Source organism: Pelophylax lessonae (assembly GCF_965119305.1).
Source record: "Pelophylax lessonae genome assembly, chromosome: 9".
In the NCBI taxonomy this organism is placed as follows: Eukaryota; Metazoa; Chordata; class Amphibia; order Anura; family Ranidae; genus Pelophylax; species Pelophylax lessonae.
The window spans coordinates 91,996,275-92,015,154 of record NC_138776.1 but is presented as its reverse complement, the minus strand read 5'-3'; the positions used below and the strand labels follow the sequence as shown (position 1 = coordinate 92,015,154).

The window sequence follows — 18,880 nt, the reverse complement described above, 5'->3', positions numbered from 1 at the left end:
AAACAGAGCACCCCACAATCCTGCAGCAGAGAGAGGGAGGAACCCCACCAGACTCACCACCCCACCAGAGGAGCACCTGCTGCACCAGGGATAGCACTTGCTCCATGTGTGGCATCCAAGGGAAAGAAAGACCCAGGAGTCAGCACCAGGGGAAAAGGAGGAGCTCCCACAGCCGAGATCACCGCTTGAGAGGCTCCACTGTAATGGCCGCCGCCCTATAGTATGCTGGACTAACAAAAAATGGCCACTGGACTACACAAACATGGCCGCCGGCCATTATAACCAAGAAGGCTACAACAAAATTGACACCATGCACAGCCTCATGAGGCTCCTGGAACCAAGGAGGAATCTCTGGAGCCCGGCCGCAAACCTAAAGGAAGGGGGAAACCAGGCACAGGGCCCCACAGCAGGTAGAACCCCCCCCCCAGTCAATAGCCTAGTCGCCAGCAGCGCACCCCCTCCTGCCCTTACCACCTCAGCACTATACTCAAGCCTCAGACACATCCCAGACCACCACGCTACCCCAGATGGGGGGGGGTAGATGACCTACAGGGATCACCAGTATTCAGGGTGGTCTGATGGGAAGGAGGGGAACCCAAGGGTCTGAGCATTCCAGGGAGGGGCCCGCGTCCACCCCAAAACCTTCCAGGAGAAGAGGGGGGACAGGTACTCGCCACACCAGGAACCAGGCGGACCCGCTCAAAACAGAACCTTCTCGCCATTGAAATGGGGGGGGGCTGTGGACCCGGAGGAATGCTGCGACTCAGGCCGAGACCCAGTCGTATGCGAACTTGTGAGCCATTTAACTTGTAGGCCAGCACCCATCCAATGGGGCTATGTCACAGCCGACCTAGCATGGAGCTGTTGTCTCCACTGCTCGCTGGCCAGACTGGGGTGATCACTGGATCTAGATTATCTAACCCGTCGCCCAGTCCGGCAGTTGATTGTAGATCTATCAAGAAAAATAACGGAAGAAAAAAAGCCATTTAAAAGGAAAAAATTGCCAGGACCAGAGATCCCAGCAGGGAACTAGATCCCTATTCCTGACCAGACAAAAAAAAAACTAAAGACCTATAGCAGAGAGGGGGGGATATACCACCAGAGACTGCCCATAGGTGTACTCAAGCGCTTTTTTCTGCCTCGTATCCTACTCCTGTAGAGGGCAGTATAACCAATGGTTCAGAATCCTGAAGTGCTGTGTCTGTCAATGAACGAAAGAGAAAATAGAATTTAGGTGTAGCTTGGCAGCCCATGTCAGCCTACGATATCCTATGCAATTTCCACGTTCCAAAAGCAAGATATCCCTGCCATAATTCCCGACTCCTTTTTGGTCCAACTTGAAGATCTGCAGTTTTTGCTCCTGATGTTGCATTCTTCATTATATAAAAAAAAAAAAAAAAACTAGCAGTGAGAGTGGTGCCTCTCATATTGAACAGACCCAGGGGTCCATTGCAGAGATCACAGCATCAGAATTCCAATTTTGGATAGAATTGTGGATTTCCTGTGTAGTAGCTTATACTTTCTCCAAAAATTATTACTCAAAACCTTTCTTAACCAAGGTTCTGGAGAACTCTGGGGTTTCTTCCAAAGGTTGCCAGGAGTTCCTTGAGCAATTAAAAATTTCAGCCTCTCTGCAAGTAACCAATTGACACAAATTATCTTTTTGGCTAAGGAGCATTCTTCCCATTGATCACTAATGCAAGGTGCAATGTGCAATGTTTCCCGTATAAAAGGGTCTTTCTTTGACTGACCGCCAATGTAAAAAGGAAACACTAGAGTTTTCACTGTCTGCAATCATTCCAGCTATTATTATCATTTGTTTATTGTATTATTATTGCTAAAAAATTGTTTTGTTTTATAGAATAGCCCTGGATGTCAAATATGCTAAGTATGCCACATCCTCATTTCATTTATTTTTATATACCTACTATGTTTACCCTAATGTACGGAGAGCTGTGGACACGTTTATTAGCAGGGGTTCTCTAAAACCTGAAAGCTATTTTAAGGGTTCCTCTCTGTTAAAAAAGGCTGAGAAAGACTGCTGTAAATATTCAAGAAAAAAAAAAAAAAAAGGAGCAGAAATTGGTGATTTTTTCTATTTTTAATTTGAATATTTAGATGCTCTTTTAAACCACTGAAGTGTCTGCTACTTCAGGCTCTGATGAACAGAGAGCCAGGTCTCTCTGAGTGCTGTTGGATCGCTTGAAGCATAGTTGCAAATGGCACTGGGATTCGGATCAGAGTCTCAGGGGCACAAGGAAGGCATTCAAGTGACAATTTTAGCAAATACAACTGAAACATATGGCTGCTACAGAATAGACAGGTGGTGAATGCAGCAGGCAAAGACTTTTGTCCAATTATGAACATCATTATTACAGGTGACACTTTGACTTGGCAAAAGGTTGTGACAGTGGCATGTCTAACTGAAATTTGTAAACCGCCAATTTAGCGGCTTCATGAAAGTTGATATGGAGAAGATCGGATATCTATATCACATGCTTATTAAAATGAAATAGATTGATTTCACACAAACCTTTGCTGCTTCATTGCAAAATCAATTGATTTCAGATAGTAGACCACTGAACTTTCCAATTCATCCTAAAAAAAAAAAAAAAATGTAATAACTTATTCACATCAAACATATATGTATATATTTTATACTGCATACTTAAACAGGCCTGAGATAAGCACATATCTATCCTCAGGTAAAGAATATTAAAGCTGAATTACAGGCAGATATTAAAAGATCAATCAATGCAGTTTAGTATTTTTAAATACAACTAGTAAGTCTGCGTTCACACTGGGGACGGCTTCAAAGTCGCCCCCAACTCTGAATCCGCCCGTGCAGCGCGACTTCAGGGGGGCTTGCAAACTACTTCTCTAATAGAAGTCAATGCAAGTCGCCCCCAAAGTAGTGCAGGAACCTTTTTTATAAGTCAGAGCGACTTGAGTTGCTCCTATTAGAACGGTTCCATTGCACTGAATGGAGCATGACTTGTCAGGCAGGTAAGTCACCTGACAAGTTGCCCCAGTGTGAACCCAGGCTAAAAGTACCTACTTTAGACTTGATTTCTGCCTCCTGTAATTTACTGTACAGGATTAATCAGACTGGGAGAGTTTAGGGGCGTATTGGGGCCAATGTGACAAACATTGGAGAGAATGCAGAGAGATAACATCATCAGTATGTTGAAAATTTGACAAACGTTCCCCCTGCGCTATGTGTGTATCTTTTTAGATCAAAAACTGTTGCTACTGCTCATCACACAGAGTGATTCAAATCAAACAAAACATAAATCACAGCGCAAAAACAGTATAAATATTACATCCCAAAAATTATGTATGTGTGTATATATATATATATATATATATATATATATATATATATACACATACACATACACACACACACACTCAACTACACCAATGGTGAGTGAAAAGTGCTCAAATAGTGAACATGTACCAATAAAAAATATATATAATGAAATACATGGTGTTAACGAATATGTGCACTCAATATAAACAAAAAATAAAAAAATAAAAAAATCTCAAATACAATAGCAGAATGTTATCACATAAGTCTATGAAAAAAAAAAAATTTAAAAAATTTAAAAGAATCCAACAAGCATGTGAAAGTCTGTGAAGTAGTGAAGTATAATGTTCTTCTAAACCGAGAAATCCATGCCAATCTGTGACTCTCATGCAGCAAACTGTGCTCCACACCCCAATGTGTTTAAACTTACTACAAGGCATGGACCCCTTAGCAATACTTCATGTAGGTCTATCAAGCTTTATCTGGCAAGTATAGGGATAGTCCTTCCTGGAGAAGAATCCAAATAGTGTAATACATTCTTTTATTAATAGGTATACAAAAGATTGCACTTACAATGTAGCAGATATGTGATCGCATTTCATAGCAGATACTATGGATAGAGGCACCCTGGAGGCATTCAGTCTCGTATCCGTGGATAGCACCGCGGCGTGCCCACCAAGTCTTTGATAACGCCCACTAGGAGGGGTGAAACACGCCGACAAAGATTCTGGCCTTTTTAGCGATGTCATATCCGGTTTTCAGTTAAACGCACGCGGTGCCATCGACGGACACGAGACTGGAGTGTGGAGCACAGTTGCATGAGAGTCACAGATTGGCACGGATTTCCCGGTTTAGAAGCACATTAAACTTTACAGACTTTCATTGGACACATGCTTGTTGGATTTTTTTGAATTTTTTTTTTTAATTTTGTTTTACTTTTTTGTTCTTTTCATAGACTTATGTCATAACATTCTGCTATTGTATTTGAGATTTTTTTTATATTTTTTGTTTATATTGAGTGCACATATTCATTAACACAATTTATTTCATTATATATGTTTTTATTGGTACATGTTCACTATTTGAGCACTTTTCATTCACCATTGGTGTAAAGTTGGTATATACATATATATATATATATATACACACACACACACACACATATATGATTTTTGGGGTTTAATATTTATACTGTTTTCGCGCTGTGGTATATGTTTTGTTTGATCATCAGTATGTTGCTGCTCAGTGTTACTCTATCCGCTGCAGTTCCAACTTACTTTTGCTCATGGATATTCTGATATAGTTTGGCTACAACATTGTCTTTATTTCTATGTTTTTTTAACTCTGCTCTAATATCAGTTTGCAGCCTAATGAAAACAAATTGGTTTTCGGAAAGTTCATACAATTTTCTTATAGTTATTGGTGTTGAATTGAAGATCATTTTATACCGTAGTAATGAGAAAATCAAAGAACTATGGAAAATGTTTCAAGCATGACTGAACTTCTAACAGTTAATGTGGTTTTCATTCAGGAAAAATTGTGCTTACTGTAGGTGCTTGCATATCCCGAGAAAGCAGAATTTGAAACATTGGAAATCAAACATTTTAATGCAAAAAATTGTTGAGTTCATGATGCTCTGACAAAATAGTTTTCTGAATTACAATTCAAACTAAATTTGAATATGAAAAGTGGGAAGAGTATCTGAACCATTTAGATGAATCTGCTCTCGCTCTGTTTCCCTACTTGTGCATGTGTGGTTGACTTGCACTGCTGGTGGTCTATGAGGTAGGTTTGGTGCACAATATATCCCTCAATACACACCTCCTGGTGCACCTCTCTTGGCAGGAGAGATAGCATCTCAACTGATCACTACTACGTGTGGTTTAGTATGCTGCCATGGATTGGTGCCAGGTAAGGAAAATGATGGGAATGGTATTTGATACAAATTTTAGTTTTCCTAGTGTCAACATGGCAGCATACTATACTATACTATACTATAGCATGTATGCTGCTATTAAATGGTTCCTGGAAAGGAAAATTTCAGTAAAAATTTGATACAATTTTACATTTAATGTGCCAGAATGGCTATTATTAAGTACCATTTTAGAAAAAAAGTAATTGACTGTAATTTTTCAAGAGAGAATCAGTCATTTGGCCTCCATTTAAGGACATGTCTTGTTTTCATATCCATTTTACTCTATCTCACCTCTTTCAGCAAAGTCACCATTTACCTGAAACAAACCCTAAAGAGGAACTTCACTATTCCCTTTACAATTTTCTTTTCCCTCTCTTACTATGAATATTGGGTTGCCCACAAAGAATACATTCAACCGCCTAGGGACTTAAGCATGGTTTGGTGTAAGCCACCACTCTGTTCTGGCACTCTAGGGCCCATGCTCCTCATCAGATGTCATCAGGGTACCCATTGTGACTTCATCCTTGAGCCGGCCCCTAATGAAGCACAGTAGATTGTCCCAAAGCCTCCTAGGATGTGTAATGTTGGTATCCAAGGAGGCTTTGGTGGTGGTGGTGAAGAAGTGGGTGACGTCATTCTTGCCTCTGTGATAAAGTAGGAAGTACGGGACAGAGTTACACAGAAAAGCCACTCACCCAACCTAAATACATTTTTACTATCCAATCATGTATCAGAGATGGGAGAGGGAGAAAAAGAATGACAAGTGGTAAAAGAGGGTCCAGCTCTAAGTTTCTACTAAGCCTCTCCTCTCTTACCTGACACCCTTTCACTCATTCATTATATTGCCTAAAGTAAAGAGAAATGTTCAATAGGAGGGATGTCCTTAAATAAATATCATAGGTCAGAATTTCAGCTAAGAGTTCAACTGGTACTCCAAAAAAAAAAAAGGTAGCTATGAAAATAACAATTTGTATAGTTGGTGATATCTGCTGTTTGCTTACGAAAATTATGATTTGCCCAATTTACTGTAACTTGCAAACAGAATTCCTCATTTATAGTGAACATTGTGGAGTCAGCCTAAAACTAAAGTATTAATGTGAGGAACAGATACAGTCAGGTCCATAAATTTTGGGACATCAACACAATTCTAATCTTTTTGGCTCTATACACCACCACAATAGATTTGAAATGAAACAAACAAGATATGCTTTAACTGCAGACTTTCAGCTTTAATTTGAGGGTATTTACACCCAAATCAGGTGAAAGGTGTAGGAATTACAACAGTTTGTATATGTGCCTCCCACTTTTTAAGGGACTAAAAGTAATGGGACAATTGGCTGCTCAGCTGTTCCATGGCCAGGCGTGTGTTATTCCCTCATTATCCCATTTACAAGGAGCAGATAAAAGGTCCAGAGTTAATTTCAAGTGTGCTATATGCATTTGGAATCTGTTGCTGTCAACTCTCAATATGAGATCCAAAGAGCAGTCACTAGGCTGAAAAAACAAAAAACCCATCAGAGAGATAGCAAAAACATTAGGTGTGGCCAAATCAACTGTTTGCAACATCCTTAAAAAGAAAGAACGCACCGGTGAGCTCAGAGACACCAAAAGACCCGGAAGATCACGGAAAACAACTGTGGTGGATGATCAAATAATTCTTTCCCTGGTGAAGAAAACACCCTTCACAACAGTTGGCCAGATCAAGAACACTCTCCAGGAGGTAGGTGTATGTGTGTCAAAGTCAACTATCAAGAGAAGTCTTCACCAGAGTGAATACAGAGTGTTCACCACAAGATGTAAACCATTGGTGAGCCTCAAAAACAGGAAGGCCAGATTAGAATTTGCCAAACAACATCTAAAAAAGCCTTCAGAGTTCTGGAACAACATCCTATGGACAGATGAGACCAAGATCAACTTGTACTAGAGTGATGGTAAGAGAAGAGTATGGAGAAGGAAAGGAACTGTTCATGATCCAAAGCATACCACCTCATCAGTGAAGTATGGTGGTGGTAGTGGGCATGTATGGCTGCCAATGGAACTGGTTCTCTTGTATTTATTGATGATGTGACTGCTGACAAAAGCAGCAGGATGAATTCTGAATGCTTCGGGCAATATTATCTGCTCATATTCAGCCAAATGCTTCAGAACTCATTGGACGGCGCTTCACAGTGCAGATGGACAATGACCCAAAGCATACTGCGAAAGCAACCAAAGAGTTTTTTAAGGGAAAGAAGTGGAATGTTATGCAATGGCCAAGTCAATCAACTGACCTGAATCCGATTGAGCATGCATTTCACTTGCTGAAGACAAAACTGAAGGGAAAATGCCCCAAGAACAAGCAGAAACTGAAGACAGTTGCAGTAGAGGCCTGGCAGAGCATCACCGGGGATGAAACCCAGCGTCTGGTGATGTCTATGCGTTCCAGACTTCAGGCTGTAATTGACTGCAAAGGATTTGCATCCAAGTATTAAAAAGTGAAAGTTTGATTTATGATTGTTAATCTGTCCCATTACTTTTGGTCCCTTAAAAAGTGGGAGGTACATATACAAACTGTTGTAATTCCTACCGTTCACCTGATTTGGATGTAAATACCCTCAAATTAAAGCTGAAAGTCTGCAGTTAAAGCACATTTTGTTTGTTTCATTTCAAATCCATTGTGGTGGTGTATAGAGCCAAAACAATTAGAATTGTGTCGATGTCCCAATATTTATGGACCTGACTGTATAATTAAATTCATTCTACACAGATATATGAATACATCTGGGAACTCTGCTGTACATGCTCATTATATGATCTATCTGCTTTGACAGGCATAAGGATTTAAAGCAGAATGCAGTGACCTAATGGCAAGCAACTGGAAAGGACATTTTATTACCTAGAATAGGAGTCTCCAATGTAGCTATTGGGGAGGAGTGAAGGGAAAATACTATTGAGTATCACCTGAGGGGCAGCTCTGAGTCTTTCTGGACTGTTCATACACATCCAAGATAGTGGAAACCAACTTGGTCTCAGGGCTTTTGGATGTCTGCACAAGGGAGGTTTTTACAGGTAAATAAAAAGCAAAAAATGTGTGAAATGCATATATAATCTTATGGGAAGAGTTTGTTGAAATAAATGGTCTGGCCACAGGGTGTCTTTAACCCTTTCGCTGCCAGGCCCTGCGCTCCACTTTTAAACTCAGCTGGCCAGACCATTTTTGCAATTATTCCTTTGCTTTTTTATTTTTCACTTATAGCTTTTAGAGTTTGTAAAAGACCCCCAAAACCATATATTTTCTGAAAGCACAGGACCAGCAGAATAAAAATAGGGTGCTACGGATTTTTAAGGCCCCACGATATTTCCACAAATGTTTATCGAACAATATTTTTGCTAAAAATACACTAAAGTCATTATTAACAGATAAAAACACAAAACATTTTTCAAAATTCCTGATAAATTCCTACTTAATATAAAAGCTTAACCTGTATTGAGTTAACAAATATTTGCTACTTTTAAATTGCGCCTTTTTGCAAAATGGCGAAAATCAAACAGACGCAAACGTGTAAATATCCAATATTCTCTACAATTCTAAAGGTTTTCATTTTTCCCCTACAGCTTTCAGAATTTGTTAAACACCCCCAAACCATATATTTTCTAAAAGCATATAACTTGTAGAATAAAAATAAGGTGCTACTGATTTTTTAAGGCCCTGCGGTCTTTGCGCAAATGTTTATAAAGACAATATTTTGGTTAAAAATACACTAAAATCATTATTAGCAGAAAAAAACACAGCAAATTTTACAAAGTTCCCGCTAAATTCCTACTAAATATAAAAGCCTAAGCCGTGTTGAGTTAATAAATAACAAATATTTGTAAATTTTACATTGCGCCTTTTTGCAAAATCGTGAAAATCGAATGTACCCAAAAATTTCTTAAAGAATCTGGAGGTTTTTATTTTACTTACAGCTGTCAGAGTTTGTAAAAGACCCCCCAAACCATATATTTTCTGAAAGCACATGATCAGTAGAAAAAAAGAAGGTGCTACTGATTTATAAGACCCTGCGATTTTTGCGCCAATGTTTATCAAATCACTATTTTCACTAAAAATAACACTTTAATCCTTTCTTGCACAAATAAAACACAACCTATGTAATTCCTGCTTAATTACTACTAAGGCCTCATTCAGTGGGGTGTGCTAAAGCGTGCACACATGGAGGGCCATGTTTACCTGCACGTGGATGCACAGGTAATCTGTGCATCTCTGTGCAGGCAGTTCTATTCATGTCAATTGGGACGCTGTAGCTGCAAGGATATATCTGACACCCATGCGGGTGTAGGTGCATGGACTCAGGCAGTGTGGGTACAGGACATGCACCCACATGGATGTCAAGTTGGGAGCAGTGGCTGTGTTCTTACAGCTGCTGCGTTTCAGTTGACATGAATGGGACTGCCTCCACAGGAATGAATGGAACACCTGAGCATCCCTCTGCAGCTAAACACGGGTCTGTAGTAGTATGCCCCGCGTGAAAAATACCTTAGGCTTTAGGGGTGTAGAAAAAACACATGATTGAGCTGCATTTTTGCCACCCACCAACCACATCCTCAAGCTTCAATAGGCAGCGGGCGGGGGTGTTTATTTGCTGGAGTGCAATGCTTTGCACCCGTGGCAAAGTTTACCTGACTAATAGTAATGCCGCCTGCCAATTGCTACACATTTAAATAATGGGGAACATGCAGTTGCGCCGCATTTGATGGCAAAAATGGGGTTAAAACAGGCGGTGAGGAGGCATTGTATTGCTTCCTCACTGCCTGTCAGTAGCCTTTGGAGCTTAGCCTTAGGCTTCAAAGGCAAGGGCGATTTAGACGCATGTCTAAATCTAGCCTTAGGCCCCTTTCAAATGGGCTGCCTGATTAGGTCCACCTGTTAGTTTTTCAGGCGGACCTGATCAATTCTGATCCATTCTCCCCTATAAAGCGGCGGATGCCAGAGGTGACATGTCTGCTGACATCTGCCACTATCTGATCCGATCCTACCCGCAAGAAACAGACTGATGGCGGTCCTATTTTCCATATGTTTGGCGGATCGGATTGGATTTGATTGGATGAAAACGGACAGGTGCTTCATTTTCACCCGATCTCCCCACAGAGGAGAGCGGGACTGGCTCTGTCTCCGCTCTGCACAGCGGAGCGGAGACGGACCTGTCATTCGTTTGGTCAGCGGGTATCAGCAGAGTGATTCCCCGCTTAGCAAGCAGATTCAATCCCACGGAGGTGCTCATGTGAAAGGGGCCCCACTATGATTTTTCTTTTTTACAATTTTTTTTTTTTTACAATTTTTTTTTTTAAACAGATTCAATTTATTATTATTATTATTTTTTTTTTTTTTTTGGGGGGGGGGGGGGCTCTGAAGAGACATTAGGGGTCTAAACAGAAATCTGTTTAGTCCCTTTCTCTGCAAGCTCAGCTGCAATAATTATGAATGGATGGAAGCCTCTCCCATTCATTTACACACTATGCCAAAGTGACAGCTGATTGCTCACTATGTTCACTTACTAAAGGAAGGGGACTGATAAGCACATGTTTTCTAGCCCCCCCGCTCTCCATCCTGACACCAAGCGATCAGGGATCCCTCCCGAGCAGCAGCTGCAGCCCACGGGAGGCGGGGAGGGAAAGCCGGCTGGATGCAGTGTGGGGAGGGGTCCCGGGAGATGGGCATGCAGTGCAGTACAGGGGGGGGGGTCAGAGTGGCCCCCCCATGTCAATTTTTTATAGCCTCACTTTCAGTATATAAGCCGGCAGGAGGGCAGAGGATCATGATGTGGGGGGGGGGGGGAAGGGGGTTAGGATCAGTGTAGGGGTGTGGGGGGGTTAGTGTAGAGAGATAGACAGAGGTGCTGTAGGGATTTGTTTGGTGGGGAAGGGCTGTATTTTAGGGTAAGGCAGGGACACATGTCCTTGTATTAGCAGCAGCAGTGGCGGGGGGGACATATTTTTGGGGGAATAGCTCTGATCTGTGTAATGTGAGCCGCTGATCACAGATATGATTTTGGTCAGCAGAGTCTGCTGAACAGTTCTGATATAAGCTCATGGTCACTGAATTGACCATGAGCTTATAACACAAGGAAGAATGTGAGGTCCATACGGCGTACGGACCTGGCACTAAAGGGGTTAAGGCCTCGTATACACATGCAGACATTTGGTGGGGAGGGGTTCCATATTATCCTCACCACCTGTTTTAACCCCTAAACCTTATGCGTACACAATGGCACTCAATGGCATTCAGTTGAAGCAGGGGTAATGTTTGCAGTGATGTGAAGCAAAGCATTGTGGCCCCAACATTTATACACCTCCTTCTGCTGCCCTTGTAGCTTAAAGCGGAACTAAAGTCTCCATATTTACCAGTCCAATGGTCCTGCGCTGGCATCTTCTTTTGGGTCTTCAGGCCTCTTCATTGACTGGCGGGGGATGACAGCACTTCTACACATGTGCAGGAGGCCATCATCCAGGTACTTGGAGCCTGGCCAGGCACTGTAAGCATGCACAGATCAGTTTACAGCGTCCAAGGAGACAGCGAGCAGGCAGGTAGGGGCATGTCTATTCTGCAATAAAAGCCTGCCTGCTCACAGTTTTTTTTACAGTGGGACTTTAGTTCTGCTTTAATAGGGAAAGGTGGGGGCAGCAAAAACGTGGCTCAGATTTACCCCTTGCTGTACCTTGTTACTACAAAGGTACAACGTTGCAGTCTGCTCATTGGGGGAGAGGAAACCGAGGAAATGCTTCCTCCTGCCTGCAGCAGACTGATGACATGATGTTAGCCTAGGTAAAGCCACTTGGCTGGAATACAATTACTTTTTTTAAATAATAAAAAAGTACGACCTCGTCTCATCTATTCTTTTAACCAGGGCTTTTTTTCAGCTGGAACTTGGTGGAACTCAGTTCTACTACCTCTGGCTCAGGTCCTTCAGCTTATTACAGCAACAAAAGTAAGACATGTAGAAGATGGTGGAGCTTTTAGGTGGTGGGGAGAAGATAGGGACAGTGGAGATGGGATTGCATGCAAAGGGCAGAGCTGAAGAGGGGTGAAAGTGAGATGTGGATGGGGGGGTGCAGAGGTAAGCAGCTGTGGAAGAAGGCTGAACTCTGCATTCTGTATGCAGCGCACCCCTGAACTTTGCACTCTGTATGCAGCGCACCCCTGAACTCTGCACTTTGTTGTAACCACTTCCCCCACACTCTGCCCTTTGTACATAATGCACTGCTGGTATTGAAGTGAAATTTGACCATACCCACTATTTGATGCGGTTTAAAGGGTGGGGGATTTGGTGGGGGGGGGGGGGGGTTGTGGTTGAGTTCCTGCACCTATTTTGTGAGAAAAAAAAGCCCTGCTTTTGACTGAATATGTACAACATAGGTGCATGTCTTTGTCAGCAAAGGGGTTTTTACGTTATGCTCATTTCAATACTAATACAATCTATTTTGGATTAAAAATATATTACAAGGTATTTGTGTATTGTAACAGAATAGGAAGCTGCAGATTTATAAAGTTACTTAAAGGTCTGTTTAAATCGAATACTCTAAATCTAACAAACTGAACTGCTCTAAAGCATTTCCTATATAAAATACATACCACATTATTAGCAGACAGGGGGGTGTGTAATTGGGCTTTGCACAGGTAGGCTCTCCCATAAAACTGGTTTGGAGGAGGTTTGCTGTTGAAATACATTTGAAGACAGTCTTTGGTCCCAGCATGATTTCCAAGCTACAACAAAGCAAAATGATAGGAAAAAGGGCCCATTATTGTTTAGTTACTACAGAAAGACCAATTACTTTACAGACTAAAAGTGCTGCACAAAAATAAAAAGACAGCAGCCAAATAGGAGTCATTACAGGCGCCGTATTCCAGACAAGCATGTGGGTGTAATTCAAACTTAAAAAGTAACAGATCAATAAGGAACGAGAACAAATCAGGAACTGCAAAGGTCACTTACATACGTTATTTACCGAAAAACACACAGAACGCCGAGTCCCCTTCCTGCCTCGTGCAAAGTTTCCGAACAAAGATTTAAGTTTACAAAACTAATTATACAGCCTTAAAGTGGAACTAAACCTATAGATTTAACTTTTTCCCAAAATAGTTACACTGAAGGTATGCCGTGAATGATAACTGTCAAAATTGCTTGTGCTCTCAACCAAAACGGCAAGCCATCAAATGGCTGATACCATACCTGATCACATGTGCAGCACCATGGCAACTGCACACCAAACTGAGGCTAAGATGGCAGCTTCCTTGGTTTCACTTAAGGTTCTCAGGCAATCTAGGATCTCAGGTCATGACCCAGTGAAGGCTTTGCTATATGAATCTTAAACAGCACTATAAATAGAACTAAAAGGTAAAACGTTTTTTTTTTTTTTTTAGTTTTGAATAGAGTAGAGAGGGATTAGAACATATGTCCGTTTTTATTGCTGCCTGTGCACCCGTTAAAGAGGAAGTAAACTCTGAAGAAATGTTTCCAGTAATCATATGGCCACTATGTAAATCATTTCTAAAACTGACAAGGATATGAATTAGCCCTACAGGATCTTTCTTACTGATTGTGCAGCTTGGTTTCTTTTTTATCTTTTCTGGCTGAAGCCGGCGCCATGTTTGTAGTTGCCTTCCGATTCAAGCCTTATCTGTACTTCCGCCCGTTCCTCTCTGTCACAGCCAGAATCCCACGCATGCTCAGTAATAACTAACCAAGCCTCGTTTTAGTATACCGTTACCTTGGCGACAAAGCCCAGCAAACCAATAAGAGTACACATGTAAATATCCTCCCTCTGTTAACCATGGATGTCATTGTTCACACCCCCTGTGACGTAGCTGGTCACATGGGGTGTTTCAAGAACACTGGTATCTCGCGGGATTGTAATGCCGTGGAGCTTTGCAATCAGAGGCACGGCACATAGCTGCACAGACTGACGTCTTGCTGAGTGTGCCGTAAATGAGGGACAAAACGCGCATGCGCGAGTGACGTCACGCAGTGGCGGATGGTACTCAATTTTTTTTTTGGGGGGGGGGGGGGGGCGCAAAAAGAAAAATGTAATAGGTATTGCTTCGCGGCAAAAAACGTGGTAAAAAATTGCGTGACTTTGAGGTCATGGTACAGGCATGGCACAGATGGTATAGGCATGGCACAGGTGATGGTACAGGCATGGCACAGGTGATGGAATAGGCATTGCACAGGTGATGGAATAGGCATTGCACAGGTGATGGTACAGGCATGGCACAGGTGATGGTACAGGCATGGCACAGGTGATGGTACAGGCATGGCACAGGTGATGGTATAGGCATGGCACAGGTGATGGTATAGGCATGGCACAGGTGATGGAATAGGCATGGCACAGGTGATGGTATAGGCATGGCACAGGTGATGGAATAGGCATGGCACAGGTGATGGAATAGGCATGGCACAGGTGATGGTATAGGCATGGCACAGGTGATGGTATAGGCATGGCACAGGTGATGGTATAGGCATGGAACAGATTATGGTATAGGCATGGCACAGGTGATGGAATAGGCATGGCACAGGTGATGGAATAGGCATGGCACAGGTGATGGTATAGGCATGGCACAGGTGATGGTATAGGCATGGCACAAGTGATGGAACAGGCATTGCACAGGTGATGGTACAGGCATGGCACAGGTGATGGTACAGGCATGGCACAGGTGATGGAATAGGCATGGCACAGATGGTATAGGCATGTCACAGGTGATGGAATAGGCATGGCACAGATGGTACAGGCATGGCACAGGTGATGGAATAGGCATGGCACAGGTGATGGTAAGGTCATGGCACAGGTGATGGAATAGGCATGGCACAGATGGTATAGGCATGGCACAGGTGATGGAATAGGCATGGCACAGGTGGTATAGGCATGGCACAGGTGATGGAATATGCATGGCACAGATGGTACAGGCATGGCACAGGTGATGGAATAGGCATGGCACAGGTGATGGTAAGGTCATGGCACAGGTGATGGAATAGGCATGGCACAGATGGTACAGGCATGGCACAGGTGATAGAATAGGCATTGCAAAGGGGATGGTATATGCATGGCACAGGTGATGGAATAGGCATGGCACAGATGGTACAGGCATGGCACAGGTGATAGAATAGGCATGGCACAGGTGATGGTATATGCATGGCACAGGTGATGGAAAAGGCATGGCACAGATGGTACAGGCATGGCACAGGTGATAGAATATGCATGGCACAGGTGATGGAATAGGCATGGCACAGATGGTATAGGCATGGCACAGGTGATGGAATAGGCATGGCACAGATGGTACAGGCATGGCACAGGTGATGGAATAGGCATGGCACAGGTGATGGTAAGGTCATGGCACAGGTGATGGAATAGGCATGGCACAGATGGTATAGGCATGGCACAGGTGATAGGATAGGCATGGCACAGATGATGGTATAGGCATGGCACAGGTGATGGAATAGGCATGGCACAGATGATACAGGCATGGCACAGGTGATGGTATAGGCAGTGCCCAGATGGTACAGGCATGGCACAGGTGATGGAATAGGCATGGCACAGGTGATGGTAAGGTCATGGCACAGGTGATGGAATAGGCATGGCACAGATGGTACAGGCATGGCACAGGTGATAGAATAGGCATGGCACAGGTGATGGTATATGCATGGCACAGGTGATGGAATAGGCATGGCACAGATGGTACAGGCATGGCACAGGTGATGGTATATGCATGGCACAGGTGATGGAATAGGCATGGCACAGGTGATGGAATAGGCATGGCACAGGTGATAGAATAGGCATGGCACAGGTGATAGAATAGGCATGGCACAGGTGATGGAATAGGCATGGCACAGATGGTACAGGCATGGCACAGGTGATAGAATAGGCATGGCACAGGTGATGGTATATGCATGGCACAGGTGATGGAATAGGCATGGCACAGATGGTACAGGCATGGCACAGGTGATGGTATATGCATGGCACAGGTGATGGTATATGCATGGCACAGGTGATGGAATAGGCATGGCACAGATGGTACAGGCATGGCACAGGTGATAGAATAGGCATGGCACAGATGATGGTATATGCATGGCACAGGTGATGGAATAGGCATGGCACAGACGGTACAGGCATGGCACAGGTGATGGAATAGGCATGGCACAGGTGACAAGTCAGCACTTCCCTGGCTGAGACACTTACCTGGCGACGGCTCGGCTCCCGGCGGCGGCTTCTCCCCCTCCTCGCGACTCCGACGTCCGTCCTCTTCTGCTCGGCTCCCGGCGGCGGCTTCTCCCCTCCTCACGACTCCTCTTCTGCGGCGACGGGAAGCTGACCGGGCGGTGACGATGAGTGACTGATGCACGCACCGGCACCGCCCCCAACGAGGTCAGCATGGATGTCCTTAATCATGATTGGTCCAGGCTGGAGTCTGGACCAATCATGATCCAAGACATCACAAAAGGGGGGTGGTGTAGCGCTGTGCTCTGCGCTACAGTTACGCCCCAGAAGGCTGCCATTTGGCGCCTCTGCGGGTGGAAACCCCCCCCCCCCATAGGCACCAATGCAGCGGGCTCCAAAAGGGGGGTGGGTGTAGCGCAGTGCTCTGCGCTACAGTTACGCCCCAGAAGGCCGCCTCTCGGCGCCTCTGCGGGTGGAAAACCCCACCCCCATAGGCACCAATGAGGCGGGCGCCCCTTGTGGGCAAAAAATTTTCTTTTTCTTTTTTTTTTTGGGGGGGGGGGGGGGGCGGCGGCGCCCCTGCGCCCCCTATGGGCCGGCCGCCACTGACGTCACGGACACAAACAACGGCAATATTTCTTAAATAGCGCAGTTTGTATTGCTTTTAAAGCCACCTACATGTGATTGTAAAATGGTTTGCATGCTGTTAAGTTGTTCAGGGGAGTTTACTTCCTCTTTAAGGAGAATCACCCTCTCTATTGTCCTGTTTACTATTATTATTGAAAGTGAATGCAAAAGAAAATCCCAAATATTGTGTTGATCCCAGAAAAGTAATAGAGGGGAAACCTTCCAATGGGACACTAGTTCGGGTGACCTGGGGGTTCCCAAGGGATTCCCCTAATTTGCAGGGATTTCCTCTCACTTCCTATTTGGCTATGGGAAAGAAGTGAAGGAAAATCTCCGCAATGGGACACAGATGATGAAAAAAAAAAAAATTATAGCCCTCCCTTGCTTTTTCCCCAAATAAAAAAAAAAAAAGTTTTGCCTATAGTTCTACTTTAAGGCCTTGTCTGGATGGAAAAAGGCATTGCTTATTTGGCCCCAGGGCTTTTCTTTTTACTTTTACAATTATTATTTTGTATCCAGGGAGCATCCAGGGAGGAAAGTGTCAGAACAGTTGACCTGGAATAATAATAGGAAGAATGAAACCATTGATATATGCACCTTTCAAACTGAGAAAAAGCAGTCTCCACATTTCTATCATGACAGGTTTTCTTTAGATCAGTTAAAATTCAACTTTAATAGACAGAAAAATACCCTTGCGGTGGAGCCCTTGACACTGAAAGGGTTAAATGCTTGTTAAAGTGGAACTTGAATGGGAGAAAAATGGAAAACAGACATGATTTTTATGGCATACTATGTCTCTTTTGCATTCATGTTCCCTATCAGCCTATACACTCTGTACACTTAGCTGTGCACACACAAGCTCATTTTACAATTCTGGCAATGCCAAGGTGAATGTACTCCTGCGCAAGCGCTGGAATGAAGTGAACTCTGCCCAGCCAATGAAAATGGGCGAAGATCGATACTTGGAAGTTGACTGGCCAAAGATGTCAGCGGCCGGCCAGATGCCACCTCTGTGATTCTGGAGAGAAGACAAGTATAGTTCCACTTTAACTCTAGGGGAAAAGGAAAAAAATGTGTAATACTTACTTAATACCTTGCTCAGGCAGGCTCCCTCCATCTGTGTGACTGATCCCCCTAGGCCTCTTCTATAGGATACTTAAGGCTGCAGTCGTACATCAATGTCATCAAGGGCAATGCAGGACCAATAGTCCTGCAATGTACATGAGGACGGCAGGGTAACGCAAACAACCTGGAGCAGAGAAAAGCACCAGAGCAAGGAGTAAGGTAAGAATTACACCTTATTCCTCAACCCCTTGGGATAAAGAGTATTCAACCCTGGAATTGGGCTTTAATACATATCTGTAATCAAAACTTTTTGGTTTAGTTTTGGGTAGAGTGATGAAGGGTTGTAATTTCTGCACCTATTCTATCGTTTAGATTTTTCCCAAAAAAATGAATCTAAAAGTCCAAAATATTTATAAAAAAAAAACTCTTGTCTTGTGACAAAATGGGTCTCAGGTCTTTTTCCTCTGCTCCATTATGTAGGAGGGTCCAGTCTGCCCACATTGCTTCTTGGTGACCCCAAAGATTGCATAGGATCCGATTCAGGACTAGAAAAAAATAAGCCATTGCTAACTTGGCTCCTGTTTTTTTTTTTTACTTTTACATTAATATTTTGAATGCCACTGACCTGGAGCAAGCACCCAGGTAGTGATATGTCAGAACAGAGGACATGAAAAAAACTTACTCCAGATCAGTGACTTATTATGTAACAAAGCAAAAAAAGAAGAATCAAACCACTAATGCTTCAACCTTTGAAAATTTAAAAACGACAGTCCCCACAT

General features: G+C 43.4%; 1 protein-coding gene across 1 annotated transcript in view; it reads right to left on the bottom strand.

Moving 5' to 3' along the window:
* Positions 1–18,880, bottom strand: part of CFAP46 (cilia and flagella associated protein 46) — a 363,053-nt gene that overhangs the window by 328,765 nt on the left and 15,408 nt on the right. Inside the window, exons 4-5 of the mRNA XM_082268864.1 lie at positions 12,832–12,963; positions 2,534–2,598 (exon numbers count right to left, since the gene is read on the bottom strand). Of these exons, the coding sequence (XP_082124990.1) occupies positions 2,534–2,598; positions 12,832–12,963 (197 nt within the window). The remainder of the gene's footprint in view (positions 1–2,533; positions 2,599–12,831; positions 12,964–18,880) is intronic.